Source organism: Chelonia mydas, chromosome 1 (assembly GCF_015237465.2).
Source record: "Chelonia mydas isolate rCheMyd1 chromosome 1, rCheMyd1.pri.v2, whole genome shotgun sequence".
Taxonomy (NCBI): Eukaryota; Metazoa; Chordata; order Testudines; family Cheloniidae; genus Chelonia; species Chelonia mydas.
In genome coordinates this window covers 137,352,217-137,370,646 of record NC_057849.1, presented here as the reverse complement: position 1 = coordinate 137,370,646, position 18,430 = coordinate 137,352,217, and the positions used below count along the sequence as shown (strand labels likewise).

The 18,430-nt window shown below is 41.0% G+C and overlaps 1 protein-coding gene across 5 annotated transcripts in view; it reads left to right on the top strand.

The window, feature by feature from the left end:
* MAP3K15 (mitogen-activated protein kinase kinase kinase 15) overlaps positions 1-18,430 on the top strand; it is a 147,003-nt gene that overhangs the window by 22,668 nt on the left and 105,905 nt on the right. For 4 of the 5 annotated variants that reach the window (XR_006287863.1, XM_043537952.1, XM_007070485.4 and 1 more), the window contains exons 2-3: positions 11,250-11,389; positions 15,159-15,182. The exons of the other annotated variant lie outside the window; for it this stretch is intronic. Coding sequence is in view for 3 of the 4 variants with exons in the window: in XM_043537952.1 (XP_043393887.1) it covers positions 11,250-11,389; positions 15,159-15,182 (164 nt within the window). In the remaining variant the exon portion in view is untranslated. The remainder of the gene's footprint in view (positions 1-11,249; positions 11,390-15,158; positions 15,183-18,430) is intronic. 5 annotated transcript variants of the gene reach the window in all.

Genomic DNA, 18,430 nt, shown 5'->3' with positions numbered 1-18,430 from the left:
ATTGAGAGGTTAAAGCTGGTAAAATACATTCCAGGTGAATCTTAAGTTTGTAGTCCAAATGTTATCAGAGAGGTAGTGTCTGCTCGTTCTCCAGAAGTCTCTGTTACCCAAAAAGGCTTTGGGGACCTCTGTCCACTTGCTCAGAATTCCACCCTGTCAGAATTCATCAGTCCAGAGATGTAAAGTCGCTCCCAGGGTTCCTTCTTATAGTTGAAAACAGTCTGGCAAGTGTTCTCAGCACAGCATGGGCTCTTGCTTTGTTGACTACCTGCAGACAAAGTTTGTGGATTTCCCATTGTTGAATGAAAAGACCCATGCTTTGAGGTTAATGTTTCATCGTTTACAGTTCTGAAGCTCCAATCCCGTTTAATGGGCAATTTAGAGATAATGCATTTAGATACAGCCATTCAAACAAATCTTTCATTAAGTATCAGGGAGTTTTATATATTTAGTGAACTCACATCTAAACAGAACAGGAGTACTTGTGGCACCTTAGAGACTAACCAATTTATTTGAGCATAAGCTTTCGTGAGCTACAGCTCACTTTGAAGTGAGCTGTAGCTCACGAAAGCTTATGCTCAAATAAATTGGTTAGTCTCTAAGGTGCCACAAGTACTCCTGTTCTTTATGCGGATACAGACTAACACGGCTGTTACTCTGAAACCTCACATCTAAATGCTAATACATCTGTTTGATCTAGGGTTAACTAAGTACAAGGAAATACATAATGTAATGGGGTAGCAGTCAACAGGTTTATAGGTAAGTGAAGACAATGTCATTAACATTTCATTAATTTTCATGAATTTTAGAGCAAATGTAAAGTGTAAATGTAAAATGCTATGACCTCTTTAGCATTTCTTTGATATACACATATCTGTGTATTGCCCTGTTCGTCTAGCCTGAGCTGGCAAGCCGTTATAGCATCACACCCTTGATTTTAATTTATAGAGAGAATTGTAATTTGGTGGGAAGGAAAGGAATTGGTTGTGCTGGGTTTGTGTTGCCTAATTCTGTGTCTGTTAAGGACAGAAGCCTGAAGAAGTAGGTCATTTTATGTTTGACTGTATGAATGGGGTTTTTGTTTCAATGCATTTTAAAATATATTTGAAAAAAATTGAAATAATTCATATTAAATAAAAATAAATAAAAGTTTGAAAAAATTGATATCTAATTCTCTAGTGAAAAATTTGAAATTTGGAAATATTTTGCACAGTCTTTTCTTGCAATATCATATTGTGTTCACTTTCATGTTATCAATTTGCATTTCAGTGGGTGGAAAATACTGATCAGCCTTCCTATATTTTTTTCAAATATTTTTCTTAAATCAGGATGGCCAGTGTCTGACCTGAAGGAAATGTGGAGCCTTGGCTGGCTTCTGTTGCTACCCAGCCAAGGTATTCAACATTAAATGATGGGTGACCATCAAGAGGTTTGGTCTGTATAATTATCAAGAAATTCAGAGCTGATTGAAACTTTTATCTAGAAATACATCTGGATGTATTATTGCAGGGATGGAGGGGAAAACCACCTTTTTCATATAACTTTAAATATATTTTAATCAAAAATACCCCATGAACAACCTTTCTCAAGGACTTCACCATTTTTCACTACAAGTGATGACCCAGCATAGGACATGCAGAGCATTGGGAAAATTAAATAAATAAAGTTAACCTTTTTCAAATGACAAGAAATGTTCAGGGTTGGTTCAGATTTGGTTCCGTTCAAACTAGTTCACCCAGCCCTAGTTAACATGGCGATGGAAATATTCTTATGTGACACTTGGCACATCTACTACTGTAGTTGGCAAGTGTGCAATGTCTGTTTTCAATTTACTTCTGTTGTTCCCTTGAGTTAATCCCCGTAAAGACAGGCGACAAAGCTTATGCTCAAATAAATTTGTTAGTCTCTGCGGTGCCACAGGTACTCCTGTTCTTTATGCGGATACAGACTAACACGGCTGCTACTCTGAAACCTAGCAGAATTCATAGGTTCTTATGCAAAAAGAATTTAGGAAATAAAGTTGTATGTATTAAAAGGACAGGAAAAGCAAAACATCAGCAGTTGTGGTCTAGACATCCATTTGTAATGCCATGTCCATATGCCAAAAATGTATAGTAGTGTAGTACATGCAGTATGTCAGTAGGAGGCAAATTATCTAACAAATGTAGTTATTTGTTCGTGAATAATTTAAGAGATCCTGGCTTCTGAATATATATTCATTGTTGCTAAGTATTTGTTTGATAGTTTGGATGAACACCTTTTGAACCTATAGGTCGCTTGTTGACTATTCAATTCAACTATTCACTGATCATTAACTGCAGTGTGTGATTAGCAAGCTAAACCATATGCTGCCTGTGCTCCCTGTTGGATGACGGAAACGTCTTCAACCAAAGAATAACAGATGATAAAAAGTGAATGACTCTTCCTGTTTGCCTGCATCAAAGAAGAGCCACTCCTCTAATACTCGTTTGTGCAGATGTTCTTGAATAACAAAAATGTGGTTAGAATTTGTGGATGCTACTTTTGTAGTATTCAGGCAGCTCTAGGCAAGGATTGAACAAGCATGGAGGCTGGACTACTTTTGGCCTTTTTAAAAATAGGATTCTGGTGTGTTGGTTATGTGCATGATGGGGAAGCCTATTGCCAGTGTTGTAACCTGTTCTGTAGATGGAGGACTGCAGTTGCTAAGTCTGTGACCTTTCATGAATACTAAACCGGGCATAATCATGACGGAAGGTAGGAAGGAATGGTTTAGGCAGAATATTAGGAAGAGGCTTTTTTCTTTCAGCGGATTCTTGGATTTGTCCCAAACCACCTTGAAAATAAGGGGTCCTAATTTTCAAGGTGCTAAGGACCCTTGGCTCCCTTTTATTTTAATGGGAATTTGAGTACCCTAGCTCTTCTGAAAATAGGTCCTAAAGACCTGAAAAACTGTTACTATATTCCTTTTTTTAATAGCTGATAAGTTAAGAGGTGATATCCTAGCTCTGATGAAGCCAAGGGCAAAGCTCCTGTTAGTTTAAATGGATTCAGGATTTCACCAAAGACATTTTCAGAATAATGAAGCAGGCATTGCCATTGGATACAAGGTCCAGAATAATGTATCAATAGCTGGCAGGGTGGATAAAAATCATTCATTTTTAAAAAATAAATAAAATGTTTTTTTTTCATTTAAATCGGATTTTTTTGATAAAATGCTTTTTGAGGAAAAAAACCTATCTAAAAATAGTTTTAATTAAGATACATTATAGCTCAAAGATATCTCATCATGGAATAGGGATTATAAATTCTAATTCTATAGTAGGAGACAATATATTCATGTAAAGTTTAAGAAAAGTTTTGTAAATGAGTTCCAATAGTTCATGGATTAGGGACCCAATCTTATGGAGTTCCAGGGGTTTCTGTATAGATTATTTAGGTTAATCTTTCTATCTACCCAATGGGACTCAGTGCTCAGTCTAGAAGAGACCATCAGAGATGCTTAGTTTCTCAGTTCTCAAACTGTGGATTTGTGTCTCCAGAGATAACATGCTTATTAACAGCAAAAATGTTTTTAAATAAATAAGTATAGAGGTGAGAAATAACAGACCTCCACCCTATTGTGTCTCTGCAAATTTGTGTACACAGAGTCAGTCCCTTACCTCTCTCTAAAAGTGCAAAGTTTCAAAAAGTTCAATGAATAGAAGATTGTTGGGGGCAGAATAGATCTGGACAAGTAAAACTCTGGAGATAAATCTGAGAAAGGAGGGACAGGCAGTAGAAACAAAAATTAAACTGTTTGAGCAACATATTCCAGAAGTCTTGAGGTCTTTCTGAGTGCAGCCTTCATTGATTTGAGATCTACCATACTGTTCTCTTGCTAGAAGGGAAAACCTATAATGGCAGCAGGCCATAAAAGAGACCCCACCAACATAATGCTGTCCACACCGGCACTTCTATCGGTATAACTAACGCTCTCCCACCGCGGTCAAAAGAGGTAATAATGTAATATTTGGTATCCTGTGTAGTGTAGCAGTAGTGTAGCAAGAAATTTTATCATGAGGATCAATTGCTTTTCCCTTTTTCTTTTCCCAAAGTTGCAGAATAAAAAATAGTCTGGAAATCTTTCACTTCTTTTTTGTGAGTCATAGGACAAATAAGTGCGTTTAGTAGGTTACAGATTGTTGTAATAAACCATAAATCCAGCATCTTTATTAAGGCTATGATTTTAGTGTCTAGCAAAATTATGAATTTAATTTTGGGGTTCTTTCTGCCGCCCGCGCTGCCAGTCTGGGGTCCCAGCCGCTGGCCCCCCCATCCTGCTGGACGGAACCCCGCCGGCAGAGGGCTGAGCGGGGCCGGCGGCTGGGACCCCGGCTGACAGCAGAGTGCCACTAAAAATCAGCTCGCGTGCCTTTGGCATGCCTGCCACAGGTTGCCGACCCCCGGTAGTGACTTAGTGACATTTATTCCTTTCATTATTCAAATAACAATACCTCTCGCTATCTTTAGATATTTGAAAGAAGGTTTAAAGCTACTCTAAATATATTATAGATTGTCATCTACATGTTAGCTGCATTACTTTGTGTATTTGGGGGGGTGTTCTTTATTGTTTTGTTTTTGTAAGGATACACAACTTGTTGATATTTTGCCATGTTCCATTCAAGCACATTAGAGCAAAATATTTGCCTAAACCAATCATTATTTGAATCTGTTTACACAGCTATCCCAAGACAGGAGCACAGATAAAACATCTGCACCAGGAAACATCTGAACTGTTTTTTGTTGTTGTTGTTAGGTTTTTTTGTTTGTTTGTTTGTTTTTTGAGTGAGTGGGCAGAAATATATCTTAATTTAATGGTAAATTTGATGTTTTTCTTAAAACCCCAGCTCCTGGAATCGGGAGACTTCAGGAGAATTTCAGCCTTTATTTAAAAAAATAAATAAAAAGTTTCTAGCTTCAATAGTGGTAGAGAAGAGCTGGAATACCTGAAGCAAACACATCCTAACGCCTCTCAAACCAAAGCAAATAAAAAGAATCCAACATTTCATGTTTTAAAAAATCATGAGGTTTTTTTAAAAAAAAAAAAAAAACACTTGAGGTTGGCAGTGCTGATAACCTATTTTTGTTTGTCATCTCTTTAGTTAGAATTAAGTGTAATTTCTTGGGTAATCATTTTTGGAGCAAAATAATGATGTTGGTCTCAAAATATTCTACTTTGCATGTTAGTTCTTAAATGTGCCATGCAGTCTTTTAGTCATTGAAGCTGAACAATAAACTGTGTCCAATTTTTCCTATGAGACATAATAAATGAAAGAAGAGAGTGACAAATATGCAGTAGTTCTATTTTTAATATTTGTTCTGTGTACTGTAAGGTGGATTGTAGATGTGTTTGGGCACAGTTGTAACTCAACACCATGCTGCTGGTATATATTTAGTAGTTATACTATTTGCGTATGAGTATAGCCCTATGCTGGAGTTCAGTGTATTATTTATTTATTTATTTGTATAGTGTACACTATATATTCACAGAATTATAGAAATTAGCGAAGGAAAAGACCTGTCAATTTTTGTCAGTCTATTGTTTTGCTTGTGTATTATTTTATTAGGCACCTAAAAAGTGGCTTGATTTTTCAAAGGTGTTGAGCTACAATAGCTTCTGTTTACTTAAGAGAGATCTGTGGGTGCTTAGTAATTCTGAAGCCAATCAATCAGGCTAGCCAGGCACTGAAGGCAATGACACCATAAAGCATCCCAGGAGCATGCTCCATTGCAAAATGTTTACCGATATCAACTGAACTGATGAATGGTGCCAGTTCTGATTAAAAGTCCGCCATGTAAAATCAATAAAGTAATTTTCTGTATTTCTCATGATCCCTAGCCGGATTAAAGTAAAGTACTTTTTAGGCTACATGTCTGATTAGCTCCACCAGGGACGTGCATTATTTACCATTTAGGAGCTCCCTTATTGACTCCACTATAATTACGCATGTCTTTTGATCATTATAGACTGAATTACTGTAATATGCTTTCCTTGAGGTTACATTTCATCACTTGAAATTTCAGCTGGTACAAAATATGGCCGTTCATTAATTTACGGGCTTGATCCTGCTCGCATTGAAATCAATGGGTGCTAACAGCTCCTAGATTTGTGTCTAGTGACAAGATGTGCTCAGCTACAGGATAGAGAAAGGCCTTGTAGTGGTGCTTCTGAGCCATGTTATCGTGAAAGACTGAAGTGCAGCTCCCAGTTAAAGTGTCTGACAGATTCTGTTGGGAAAATTGTATTTCTTAGGGCCAGATAATGACAGCTTGGTGGAAAACTAGTTGACTTTTTTTAATATAGACACATGCACATCACAAACTGAAGTCAGGCTTCGTCTGCACTAGGAACGTACGTCAGTATAACTGCTCAGGGCATGAGCAACTTAATGTAGTTATACTGACCTAACCCCCCGGTGTAGACAGCACTATGTTGATGGGAGAGCTTCTCCTGTCGACATAGCTACCACTTCTCAGAGAGGTGGATTACCTACACAGTTGGGAGGAGTTCTCCTATCGGCATAGGTAGTGTCTTCAGTAAGCTCTACAGCGGTACAGCTTTGCCATTGCAGTGCAGTGCTGTAAGTGTAGACAAGCCCTCAGTCTTTGGTCTGGGCTTGAGCTAATAGTTGTCTCTTAAAGATGTAGAAAGGCTAGAGGAATGTGGTGGAAGGAACAGAAGAACATCTAGCATCTTTCCCTCAACACATACTGATGTTAACTGGAACTGACCGGTATGCTCTATGTATTTACAGAAAGCTATGGGTAATCCATTTCGGGGAATAATGTTACAACTCTTTATAATACTATCTTTATTATTGTTGTTTCTATTAAAGGAGACTACCCCTAACTCATTTCCCTCATTCCATTGTACTGCTTTTTGAGGACGTATGAATCTTTTCATTGTAACTATCATAATTTTTCTATTTGTTCAAAATGCTTATTTTATAATATCTTGGACTGGTTGAATGTAGCTTTTAGTGTTATAATAGGCCTGATGTAGTGCAAGTGTGACCAGTGTCATCAGAATATATTTTCCAGGAAAATAAAAGCACTAGAAAAAAAATGATTAACTTAAAAATGTAGTAGCATATTAGTTTTTTTAATTGCTATATAGATGACTTTAGGATTTATTCTTTTTTTAAAAATAAATTTTAAAACAAAAGTGGAAAATAATAGGTAAATGAAAGATTACTTAAATTAGTTTAATAAATATCTGTGTATCTGTCTAAGCATTTTATACTGGCACCCATTTTTGTAATAACTGAATGCTTTCCACATAACATCAAATAGCAACAGCGAAGTCTCTAGTGGAATTCGTGGGAGTAATGTCACACTCCTCGTGATCAAAACAAAACTCTCCTTGGGGCTGTCATGTTTAAAAGATTTTATTAATTTCCCTTTTTGTTTGTTTTTGTTTTGGTAGGGGCTTACAGCTGGAAGGGGTGTCTAGTGATGTGAGTGTTATTCTTATGATAGAAAGGCTTTTTTAAAGAGGCAAGTTCTTCTTTGCTCGTGTCCATTCCATGTTAGATGTGCGTGTGCCGTGTGCACCGTTGCTGGAGATTTTTTCCCTTAGTGGTATCCGTTGGGCCAGCTCTAGCACCCTCTGGAGGCACACGATCATGTGCTGGTATAAGGGGCACTGCTGGGCAAACCCTCTCTGAGTTCCTTCTTACCTTTTTGCTTCTGCAAGGTTTACTTCCCAGTGGTTTTTGGATTCTAGCTCTTTGTTCTTACTTACCATAGTTTAGTGTATATAGCTTTTGTAATTCGTATTAGTGTGCATAATTAGTATAAATAGATTAGTTTCTGTTGTTGAGGGACTCCTCCACTCCAGGGGCTGGGCATGCCCCAGTTCCTGGTCTTCAAACCTTATGCCTCCTGTGGCAAACCTATGCCTGTGAGTGTACCAATTGACGTTATTTTTGTATTTAAGCTTAGGCCTTAATGTAGGTTGTCTTTTTCAAATTTATTTGAAATACGTTTATTAAACCCCCCCAACAAACCTGTGTTTAATTTAAATTTTTTAAAAATCTGATTTTTCTTTTAAATCAATGTTTATCCATCCTGTCCGTTAGCATATACTCAGGTCACATTTTCAAGCTTTCTTCTCTACAGCCATAGGGAGTAGAATCTTACTTTTTTTTCTTTTCTTTTCTTTTTTTTTTAAATAAAGCCGAGATTCTCATGAAATAACATGTTTCAGAGTAGATGAAGTGGGCTGTAGCTCACGAAAGCTTATGCTCAAATAAATTTGTTAGTCTCTAAGGTGCCACAAGTCCTCCTTTTCTTTTTATGAAATAACATGACTCCAAGAGCTGGGAATTTAAGAAAAATACCAACTATTGTGAGAGTCACAACACTATTATGAGAATCGGCACTACTGTTGGTGGTCAGAATCAGTTGTAAGATCTATAGCTACAAGTACTAGTTACGCGCTGGGATAACAACTATACAGAAAACTAGTGCCTTGGCTGCAGTTATTATCATTACTTGTAATTGTTACCTGTGCTACATCTCTCCCAAAACTCAAGGTAATGGGCGGGCTGGAGTCAGGAGCTGGCATTGTTATACCAATAAAATAAAAACCAGCAGGATCTTATTAAAGGGGAAAAGGCAAAATGCCACATTTATTGTGAATACAGAAAGAATCATAGTAAACAGTTAGTTATAGCTATAACATTCCATTCAATTTCATATTTATTCACACATACACACACACACACACACGTTCTGCAAGGTTGTTATCATAGTTACCAGCCTTAGAGTTGCTCATGCCAAGCCACTGGCCAGGTGGCCTGGACATGAGGAGGGAGCAGGGCCTTGTCAGATGCTCATCTGATGCTCCTGGAAGTTGGTTTGCAGAATCAGACCCCCCCAAAGTTCTCACTTTCTAGAGTCCATTTTTATAGGAATTTCTTCCTATGCCAGTCTATGGGAATTGCTTCATCATGCTGTTGCTGAATCAATCAGCAGATGGCACATTCCTGACGGCCCCGTGCTGCTAGATGTTATCTTGTTCTTTGGTTCTCCCATTCTTGAGGCTGTTGGGTGGATTCCAGTCTGCCCTCCGGGGGTCCTCTGGTTATTTCCACTTGACGCCTTCTTCAGCCGATGGACACTGGATTCTTAGGCTGGCACCTCCCTGATCATTCAGTTATTATCCATACCAAGCATCCATCCACTCTATCTCTATTTTAATCACAATTGTTAACAAAGCGAGATGAATACAACAAAAGGGCGGGGAGTCTCTGGGTGCTGTTTCTGTTGTTACAGAGTATTGTTTTGAGTCTCTCTCTGTGTGAGTAGTTGTTGTTACAAAGAATTGCTTTGAGAACAGACTCTGTCTTAGAATGTACTAACACAATTAGCAGCTTGCAAGTTTCACACATAGAGAGAGAGAAACAGTGCCAAAAACCAAGAGACCTCTTAATTAGTAATACCCTGGAATTTAAACTATGGGGAATCAAACTCATTTGTGATTTTAATACAGAACTTCTTTTAATATGATCCAACAGCATGGCTGGAGCATTGTGCTCTGGCAATGCCCAGTTGGCAGGTTGTCCCTTTGGAATTGTGGTAGCCAGGATGCAGTCTCTGCACTTCAGGTATTGCCAGACTTGTTTCACTATGAGAATTTCAATACTTGTTTTTGCTAAAAAGGGAGGCCGTAATAGGGCAATAATTAGTGAGATTATCAGCATCAAGCAGTGGTTTCTTGAGAACAGGTGTTAACAGTTGCTTCTGTAGGGGATACATTACTCCTTCCTGTTCTGAAGAGAGGCTTTGACGGTTTCCTCCAATGGACGTAATGCCCCGTCATTCATTCGCACTAGCCATGGAGGACATGGATCCAAAATGCAATATATTATTTGCATATTATATGATGCATTATGAATTTGAAAAATATAACTTTGTTTCAATAAATTATATTCTGGTATGCCAAATGCAGCATCTATGTCCTACCTGCACACATTGTCTAAATTCTCTCATCAGGAAGGTGATTTTGATTTCATAGCATTGTTTCCACAAAAACAATTGACACAGGCACAAAACCCACAGTTCTCGAGTTTTTAGACTTGTTTCTCTGAAAGTTAGTATGCGTATCCATAATCAAATTCTCTAAATTTCCCTTGGTTATATACCACTTACATTTTTTAAATGTGGTGTTGAATTATTGTAAGAAAAAAAATTGTAGTTTTTGATGTATATTCAAAGCACTGTGTACTCTACATCAAGCCCTCTTGGTTTCTATAAGTATGTCTGTACTGCAGCTGGGAGGTGTAATTCCCAGCTCAGGTAAATGTACACATGCTAGGTATGCTCGAGCTGCGTGCTAAAAAGAGCAGCGTGGACTCAGTGGGATGGACAGCAGTTCAGGCGAGCCACCTGGAGTACATACCTAAGATCTCAGGTGGGAATATACTCGGATAGCCAGCCTGAGCTGCCACCCATGCCACTGCAGTCACACAGCTATTTTTAGCTTGCTAGCTCGAGCACAGCTAGCATGTCTTCATCTACCGGAGCAGGGAATTATGCCACCCAGCTGCAGTACAGACATATAGTCTGTGACATTCTGATATTGAATTTTTCAGCAAACTGGGAACTCTGTGGAAGCTTTGAGAGGACCAGTTGAATTGGTTGGAAAGTACACCAAGATGTGGTTGGGAGGCACCCAGTCTGGTTTGGGTTGTGGGGACAGTGGATTCTTTTCCCTACAGCCCCCCCATGATTTTTGAAGGAAGTCAACAACTAAGGAATGGTGAAAGGGGTTGGTCTTAGGAGGTGCCTCAGTGCCTTGGTAAATGTTTGGGGTCACTTGTGCATTAGTATAAATTGGCTACTGCCCTGGTGGCTGGCTGGCTGCTCTGGTGTGGTTTGCCAAAGTGACCCCTTGAGATTTCTTGCTATAATGGCATAGGGGTAGGCAAATGGGACTTGCTTTCCCTCAGATTCAGCATTTTCCTTTCTGGCAAAAGTAGTAACATGATGATGATATTTTAGCCATTTACTACTGTATATACTAAGTGTGTGTGTCTCTGTCTCTTCCCAGGCTGAGGGGTAAATTTACTTTTAAATAGACCAAACACTGTACTGAATATATGGATTTTTGTCTGTTGTCCAAATTTAATTCCATTTTTTTAATTTTAAATTCTGTAAAATAAGAATCTGCTTGGAAGTGAGTTTTGGTTTTTAGCTATTATTCCCCCTGCCCCTCATTACAGATGTTGCAGTCGTGGACATGAGTGATGTTTCCAGACAACCATCACTCTTCTACCACCTTGGAGTGCGTGAAAGCTTTGACATGGCCAATAATGTTATACTCTACCATGATACTGATGCTGACACTGCTCTGTCACTTAAGGTAAGGTCCTCACTTCAAAATCCATTTTAATACAGATGTATCTTTTAATTGTTTTGCAAATGTAGAGCCTGATTCTGCAAACACTTGTGCATCTTGGAAGCTTTACCCCTGTGCATAGCCGTGTTGACTACTCAACAAAATGGGAGTATTTGTGTTTCTAAAATGACATGCAGGCACGTTTATAGGCCCATAATATGGTAATTGTTTTTCTTCAGACTGCTAGACATGGAAACAAGTGTGTAGTTCTGATTTTTATTAGTTCAGTCACAAGTAAGGTTTGTTTCTTTCTCTTGACTATTGTAAGTACACTGTAAAAAGATTTTAGGATTTTTGTTTAATAATGACACATTTCATTTGATTTAGGCCCATATTTTAACATACTTTTATTATTAATCAGCGTACTCATCTCCATTACTATAGGTTTGCTTTGTATTTCCTAGAGGCTGAGTGGGTGAAACTATGTGCACACACAGTCATCATAAAAATTCATCTGCTGTTGCTGTGGGGTGGAGATAAGAAAGATGTAATCACAAAAGCTTTTTATAAGCTTGTCATTTAATTTTATATTAGGGCAATAAATGTTATTACACTTTTAAGTACTCTGTCTGGCCATGGATAGACTGCCTCTATTCTGCTGAAACGGACAGAATGAGTTATGATTTGTGTCCAGAGCAGACATCCTCTTCTGTGCAGCAGATTATCCCTACCTTCTTATCCCTACCTTCACATCCTGTAGTTCTTTGCTGTCCCCACTGGTAAAACCTTTGTCATAGAGTTTCAGACCAGAAGAGACTACTAGACCATCTACTCTGACCTTCTGTATATCACAGGCCACCAGCCCCACCCAGCACCCACACACTAAACCCAACAATGGAAATGAGACCAAAGTAAATGAGATCCATAGAAGTCTGGACTAATATTTCCCACAGGCGAATATTCTACCCAATGGGATGACCTGGTGTCCAGAAAGCTAACCAGCCACCAGGTCAACCCAGTACATGTTCCGGAACCTTACCCATCTCATGGTTAGAAACCTTCTGCTAATTTCCAGTCTGAATTTATTCATGGCCAGTTTATATCTCTTCTTGTTCCAGCACTGTCCTTTAGCTTAAATGGCTCTTTGTTCTCCTTGATATTTACCCCTCTAATGTATCTACAGAGAGCATTCATAATCCCCTCTCAACCATTTTTTGTGTGTGAGAGAGAGAGAGACTAAACAAACCAAGCTCTTCCAGTGTCCTCTGGTAAGATAGGCTCTCCATTCTCCTGATCTTCCTAATAGCTCTTCTCTGTACCTGTTCCAGTTTAAACTCATCTTTCTTGAACTTTGGTATGTAAATCAGCTTCTGTAAGAGATGACTGGAGGCTAGCTAATGTGACACCAATTTTTTAAAAAGACTCCAGAGGCAATCCTGGAAATTACAGGCTAGTAAGCTTAACTTCAGTACCAGGAAAATTTCTTGAAACTACTATAAAGAACAGAATTACCAGACACATAAACGAATACACTTTGTTGAGGAAGAGTCAGCACAGCTTTTGTAAAGAGAAATCATGTCTCACCAATCTTAGAATTCTTTGAGGGGATCAACAAACATTTGGACAAAGGTGGTCTAGTGAATAGAGTGTTCTGGGATTTTCAGAAAGTCTTTAACAAGGGGTCTCACCAAAGGCTCTTAAGCAAAGAAAGCAGTCATGGGATAAAAGGGAGGGTCCTCTCGTGGATCTGTAACTGTTTAAAAAACAGGAAACAACAGGTAGGAATAAATGGTCAGTTTTCAGAATGGAGAGAGGTAAATAGTGGTGTCCCCCAGACTGGGACCAGTCCTATTCAACATATTCATAAAAGATCTGGAAAAAGGGTTAAACAGTGAGGTGGCAAAATTTGCAGATGATACAAACCGACTCAAGATAGTTAAGTCCCAAGTAGACTGTGAAGAGTTACAAAGGGATCTCACAAAAGCGGGTGACTGGGCAACAAAATGGCAGATGAAATTCAGTGTTGATAAATGCAAAGTAATGCACATTGGAAAACATAGTCCCAATTATACAAATAAAATGATGGGTCTAAATTAGCTGTTACCACTCAAGAAACAGATCTTGCAGTCATTATGGATAGTTCTATGAAATCATCTGCTCTATGTCCAGAGGCAGTCATAAAAGCTAACAATGTAGGAACCATTAGGAAAAGGATAGATAATAAGACAGAAAATATCATAATGCCACTATATAAATCCATGGTATACCCACATCTTGAGTACTGTGTGCAGTTCTGGTCACCACATCTCAAAAAAGTTATATTAGAAATGAAAAATATACAGAGAAGGGCAACCAAAATGATTAGAGGTGTGGAACAGCCTCCATATGAGGAGAGATTAATAAGACTGGGACTATTCAGCTTGAAAAAGAGATGACTAAGTGGGGATATTATAGAGGTCTATAAAAGCGTGAGTAGTGTGGAGAAAGTAAATAAGGAAGTGTTATTTACCCCTTCACATAACACAGGAACCAGGGGTCACCTAATTAAATTAATAGGCAGCAGGTTTAAAACAAAGAAAAGGAAGTACTGCTTCAGACAACACAGTCAGCCTGTGGAACTCCTTGCTAGGGAATGTTGTGAAGGATAAAAATATAACTGGGTTCAAAAAAGACATAGGCCAGGTCTACACTATATACTTACTTCAGTATAACTACATCACTCACAGGTGTGAAAAATCCAAATCCCTGGGCAATGTAGTTATACCGACTTTAATCCCTGATGTAGACAGAGCCAACATAGTGACTGCCTCTTGTGGAGATGGAATTATTAAGCCATTGTGAAAGCTCTCCCCCATTGGCTTAGGGTATCTTCAGCAGAAGCACTGCAGTGATGCAGCTGCACTGATGCAAGTTTGTCGTGTAGACCTGCCCTCAGATAAATTTGTGGAGGATAGGTCCATCAATGGCTGTTAGCCAAGATGATCAGAGATGCAACCCCATGCTTTGGGGTCCTAAGTCTCTAACTGCCAGAAGCTGAGACTGGATGACAGGGGATGGATCTCTTGATAATTGCCCTGTTCTTCTCATTCCCTCTGAAGCATTTGGCATTGGCCACTGTCAGAAGACAGGATCCTTTCCTTAGATGGACCATTGGACTGACCCACTGTAGCTGTTCTTATGGTGACCAGAATTGAATACAATACTCCAGAAGATGTCTTATCAATGCCTTGTATGATGGCATCAGTACTTCCATGCCTTGGTCTTCTCCTGTCTTGATTACTATAACCTCCTCTTCACCTGGTCTGCTTTTCACTTCTTCCCACTCCACTACTGTGCAAAAAGCCATTGCTACATTCTACTTATTGTCGTGACATTCTAACCATGTTGAGCACCTAACATTAGGTTCTTCATTATCTTTTTGTCTCTTCTCAAATGAAATTCTGTCTCATTGTCCTCTTCTTCCCCTCCCAACTCAGACTCAAAACCTTTCCCAGTCCTCCTTTCATCTTTTTTTCTACACTCTCAAGCCATCTCTTCCACTTGTCCATCAAGCATGCTTTTTCTTTCCTTTTGGTCCCTCCTTGAAAATGACTTCCTCTAGAAAGCCTTCCTTGGTTCTCCTCATGGCAGCTTCCCTCATCTGAGCTGTTATGCTATTTCTTACTGAGGCAGGAAATATGACTTAGTCTGTAAATCAATATGTACATTGATAGGGCTATGCAAAGTATTTTTATTGAAAATAATAATCCAGGCAAATGTTCCTAAACTTTTCCTTGATCTCTTTGTTTTGCAGGACATGGTATCTCAGAAAAACACAGTAAGTACTCTGGAACCTGACAGTAAGTATTAAATCCTGATTTTTTTAACATAATGTGAGGATGCCGCAAATGATTTAATTTGAAGTGACGAACATGAAAAATGCCACTCAGTATTGCATAAGTGGGTCTGCCAAGTCATGCAGTAGTTGCTATAATGTAATCAAGAAGGCCACTTTGTTTAGGTGCAGTGTAAATTACTGTAAATCATGCTGACTTCCTCTCCAAAGTATGTTGTTGGTGACAGTTTCAGAAAGTAGATTGTCTTTGTGACTGCCGGGAAGATGTACAAAATAGACTTTGACTACATGACCCTGGAGGTCTGGTGAAAAAGCTTCAGAGAGATTTTAACGATGATTATATACTGTGGATGGACAACCAAGACAGCACATTTAAAGTTTTTTTTTTTATTTGTTTGTTTTTTGCTGGGGTGCATTTCAAATTCCAGGAAACATATAGAGAGAGATTCATGGTTCTTACAAAAGACTTGTGGATGCAAAAGCTTGGTTCTCAAAACAAAGTTATTAGTATTACATATTCTTGATTCCAACTAAAACTAAACAGACCAGAAAACCCAGTCCAATATAAAACATATTTTTGGATGTTTTAGTTCTATTGCGTTATATAAATGTAGACTAATATTAAAGGATGATTTAGCTCAGGGGTCGGCAACCTATGGCACGTGTGCCGATTTTTAATGGCACTCTGCTGCCTGCCGGGGTCCCAGCCGCTGGGCCCGCTCAGCCCGCTGTCGAACCCAGGCTGGCAGTGGGCTGAGCAGGGCTGGCGGCTGGGACCCCGGCAGGCAGCAGCGTGCCATTAAAAATCCTGCCCACCCCAGCCTGCTCTTCTCCGTTCCCGGCGGGGGCAGGGTGAAGAAGCTTGGTCCTGCTGGCTGCTGCTGCAGGGCAGGCAAGCTTCCCCCTCCCCCGCCTCTTCCCTCAGGGTGCTGGGTTCCTGTCCCTCCTACTTTCCCTCCCTGCCACCAGTCAGCTGATGGCCCTTGCACGGGAGGGGGAGAAGCGGAGCCACAGCGCGCTTGCTGCTCTGGGGAGGAGGCGGAGAAGAGGTGGGGAAGGGGGGTGGAATCGGGGCATATCCCCTCCACCCCCCTGCCGTGAGCCGCTCTGGGCAGGGGGCTGGGAGCACCTCCCCCCAACCCTAGCCCACACCCTCTGCCCTCACCCCTGCATCCCCCACAACCCCAGCCCTGACTCCAGCACCCCCCCACACATACTCAGCCCTCCCATGCCCTGACTCCTGCACCCCTTCACATGCCCCCAGCCCCCTGCCCTGACTCCTGCACCCCCACACATACCCAGCCCCCCCATGCCCTGAGTCTTGCACCCCCCACATTCCCACCCCCACCCTGAGCACCAAAACGGGAGCTCCTGCACCCACCCCCCATTCCCATCTGCACCCTCGCACCAAATGGGAGCTGCCCAGGTAAGCACTCCACACCCAAACCTCCTGCCTCAGCCCCCTCCCTCATTCTAGCTCCTGGCCAGACCCTACACCCCAACCCCCAGCCTGCTCCTTCACCCGCAGCCCTGAGCTTAGTGCACTCCCACCCTCAGCTCAGTGCAGAGAAGAGGAAGAGAATGGGCTAGAACCAGGGAGAAGGTAGGTACCCACTCTATGTGGGCAGGGCCAGGATCCCAGATTGGCAGCGGGCTGAGCAGGGCCGGCAGCCGGGACTCTGGCTGGCAGGAGCCGGCGGATGGAACTCCAGACCAGCAGCGGGCTGAGCCGCTCAGCCCACTGCCGGTCTGGGGTCCCGGCTGCCAGCCCCTTGCCAGCTGGGGTCCCGGCCGCAGGTCCCACTCAGCCCGCTGCCGGCCGAGGTGAACGGAACCCCAGGCTGGCAGCGGGCTGAGCGGGCCGGCGGCGTAAGATCAGCATTTTAATTTAATTTTAAGTGAAGCTTCTTAAACATTTTGAAAACCTTGTTTACATACGACAAGTGTTTGGTTATGTAATATATAGACCTATAGCGAGACACCTTCTAAAAAACGTTAAAATGTATTACTGGCACGCAAAACCTTAAATTAAAGTGAATAAATGAAGACTCAGCACACCACTTCTGAAAGGTTGCCGACCCCTGGTTTAGTTCCTTCAGCAGTTCCATAGCTGCTTATATTTCAGAGCATATAAAAGTGGCCATTCCCAATTTAATACCGTACTTTCTAAAGATGAGACCTGATTGTTAATTTGTACAGAGCTGAAACCTTGCTTTATCACTTTTTGTTTCCATTTGCGCACACACCCAAAGCTTCTATTCTATTTTGCATCTACAGAGCAAGAATAAAGACATGAACATGTTATTTTGTTCTTTGAAAACCAGCAGTTTTAAAACTTTAATTGGAGTTACAGGTTAAATGTGGTAACTTTAACACACTGTGTAGATAAAAAAGCTACTGTGTAGACCAATACACCTAGGGCTGGATTAGACTAAGTAAACATGAGTAAGGGGTGTAAGGCCCTCAACCCATTTGCTTGGCCTGCCTGGTAAGGCTCATTTTAGCTCCAGATGTGGTATGGAGTATGCCCACTACTATCTCTGAAAAAGCTCCCTGCAAACAAGGGTAGGGGGTATGGGTGGTGGAACCTTGCTTCTGAACCCCACCTACCCTCTAGCTGGCCTAAGTAGCTGGCTAGGCACTAGGAGGAGAAATAAACTGATCTTCTCCAGAGCTGATCACTTTCCTCTCGTGTAAGTGCTTCAGGATTGATTCCTTGAGGACCTGCTCCATGATTTTTCCAGGGACTGAGGTGAGGCTGACTGGCCTGTAGTTCCCAGGATCCTCCTTCTTCCCTTTTTTAAAGATTGGCACTACATTAGCCTTTTTCCAGTCATCTGGGACTTCCCCTGTTCGCCACGAGTTTTCAAAGATAATGGCCAATGGCTCTGCAATCACATCCGCCAATTCCTTTAGCACTCTCGGATGCAACTCGTCCGGCCCCATAGACTTGTGCACTGCCGAGACTCATCAAGCCCTCGGATCGCTACCCGTTCCTGCTTCTCCACGTGGGCACCAATGATACTGCCAAGAATGACCTTGAGCGGATCACTGCGGACTACGTGGCTCTGGGAAGAAGGATAAAGGAGTTTGAGGCGCAAGTGGTGTTCTCGTCCATCCTCCCCGTGGAAGGAAAAGGACGGGGCAGGGACCGTCGGATCGTGGAAGTCAACGAATGGCTACGCAGGTGGTGTCGGAGAGAGGGCTTTGGATTCTTTGACCATGGGATG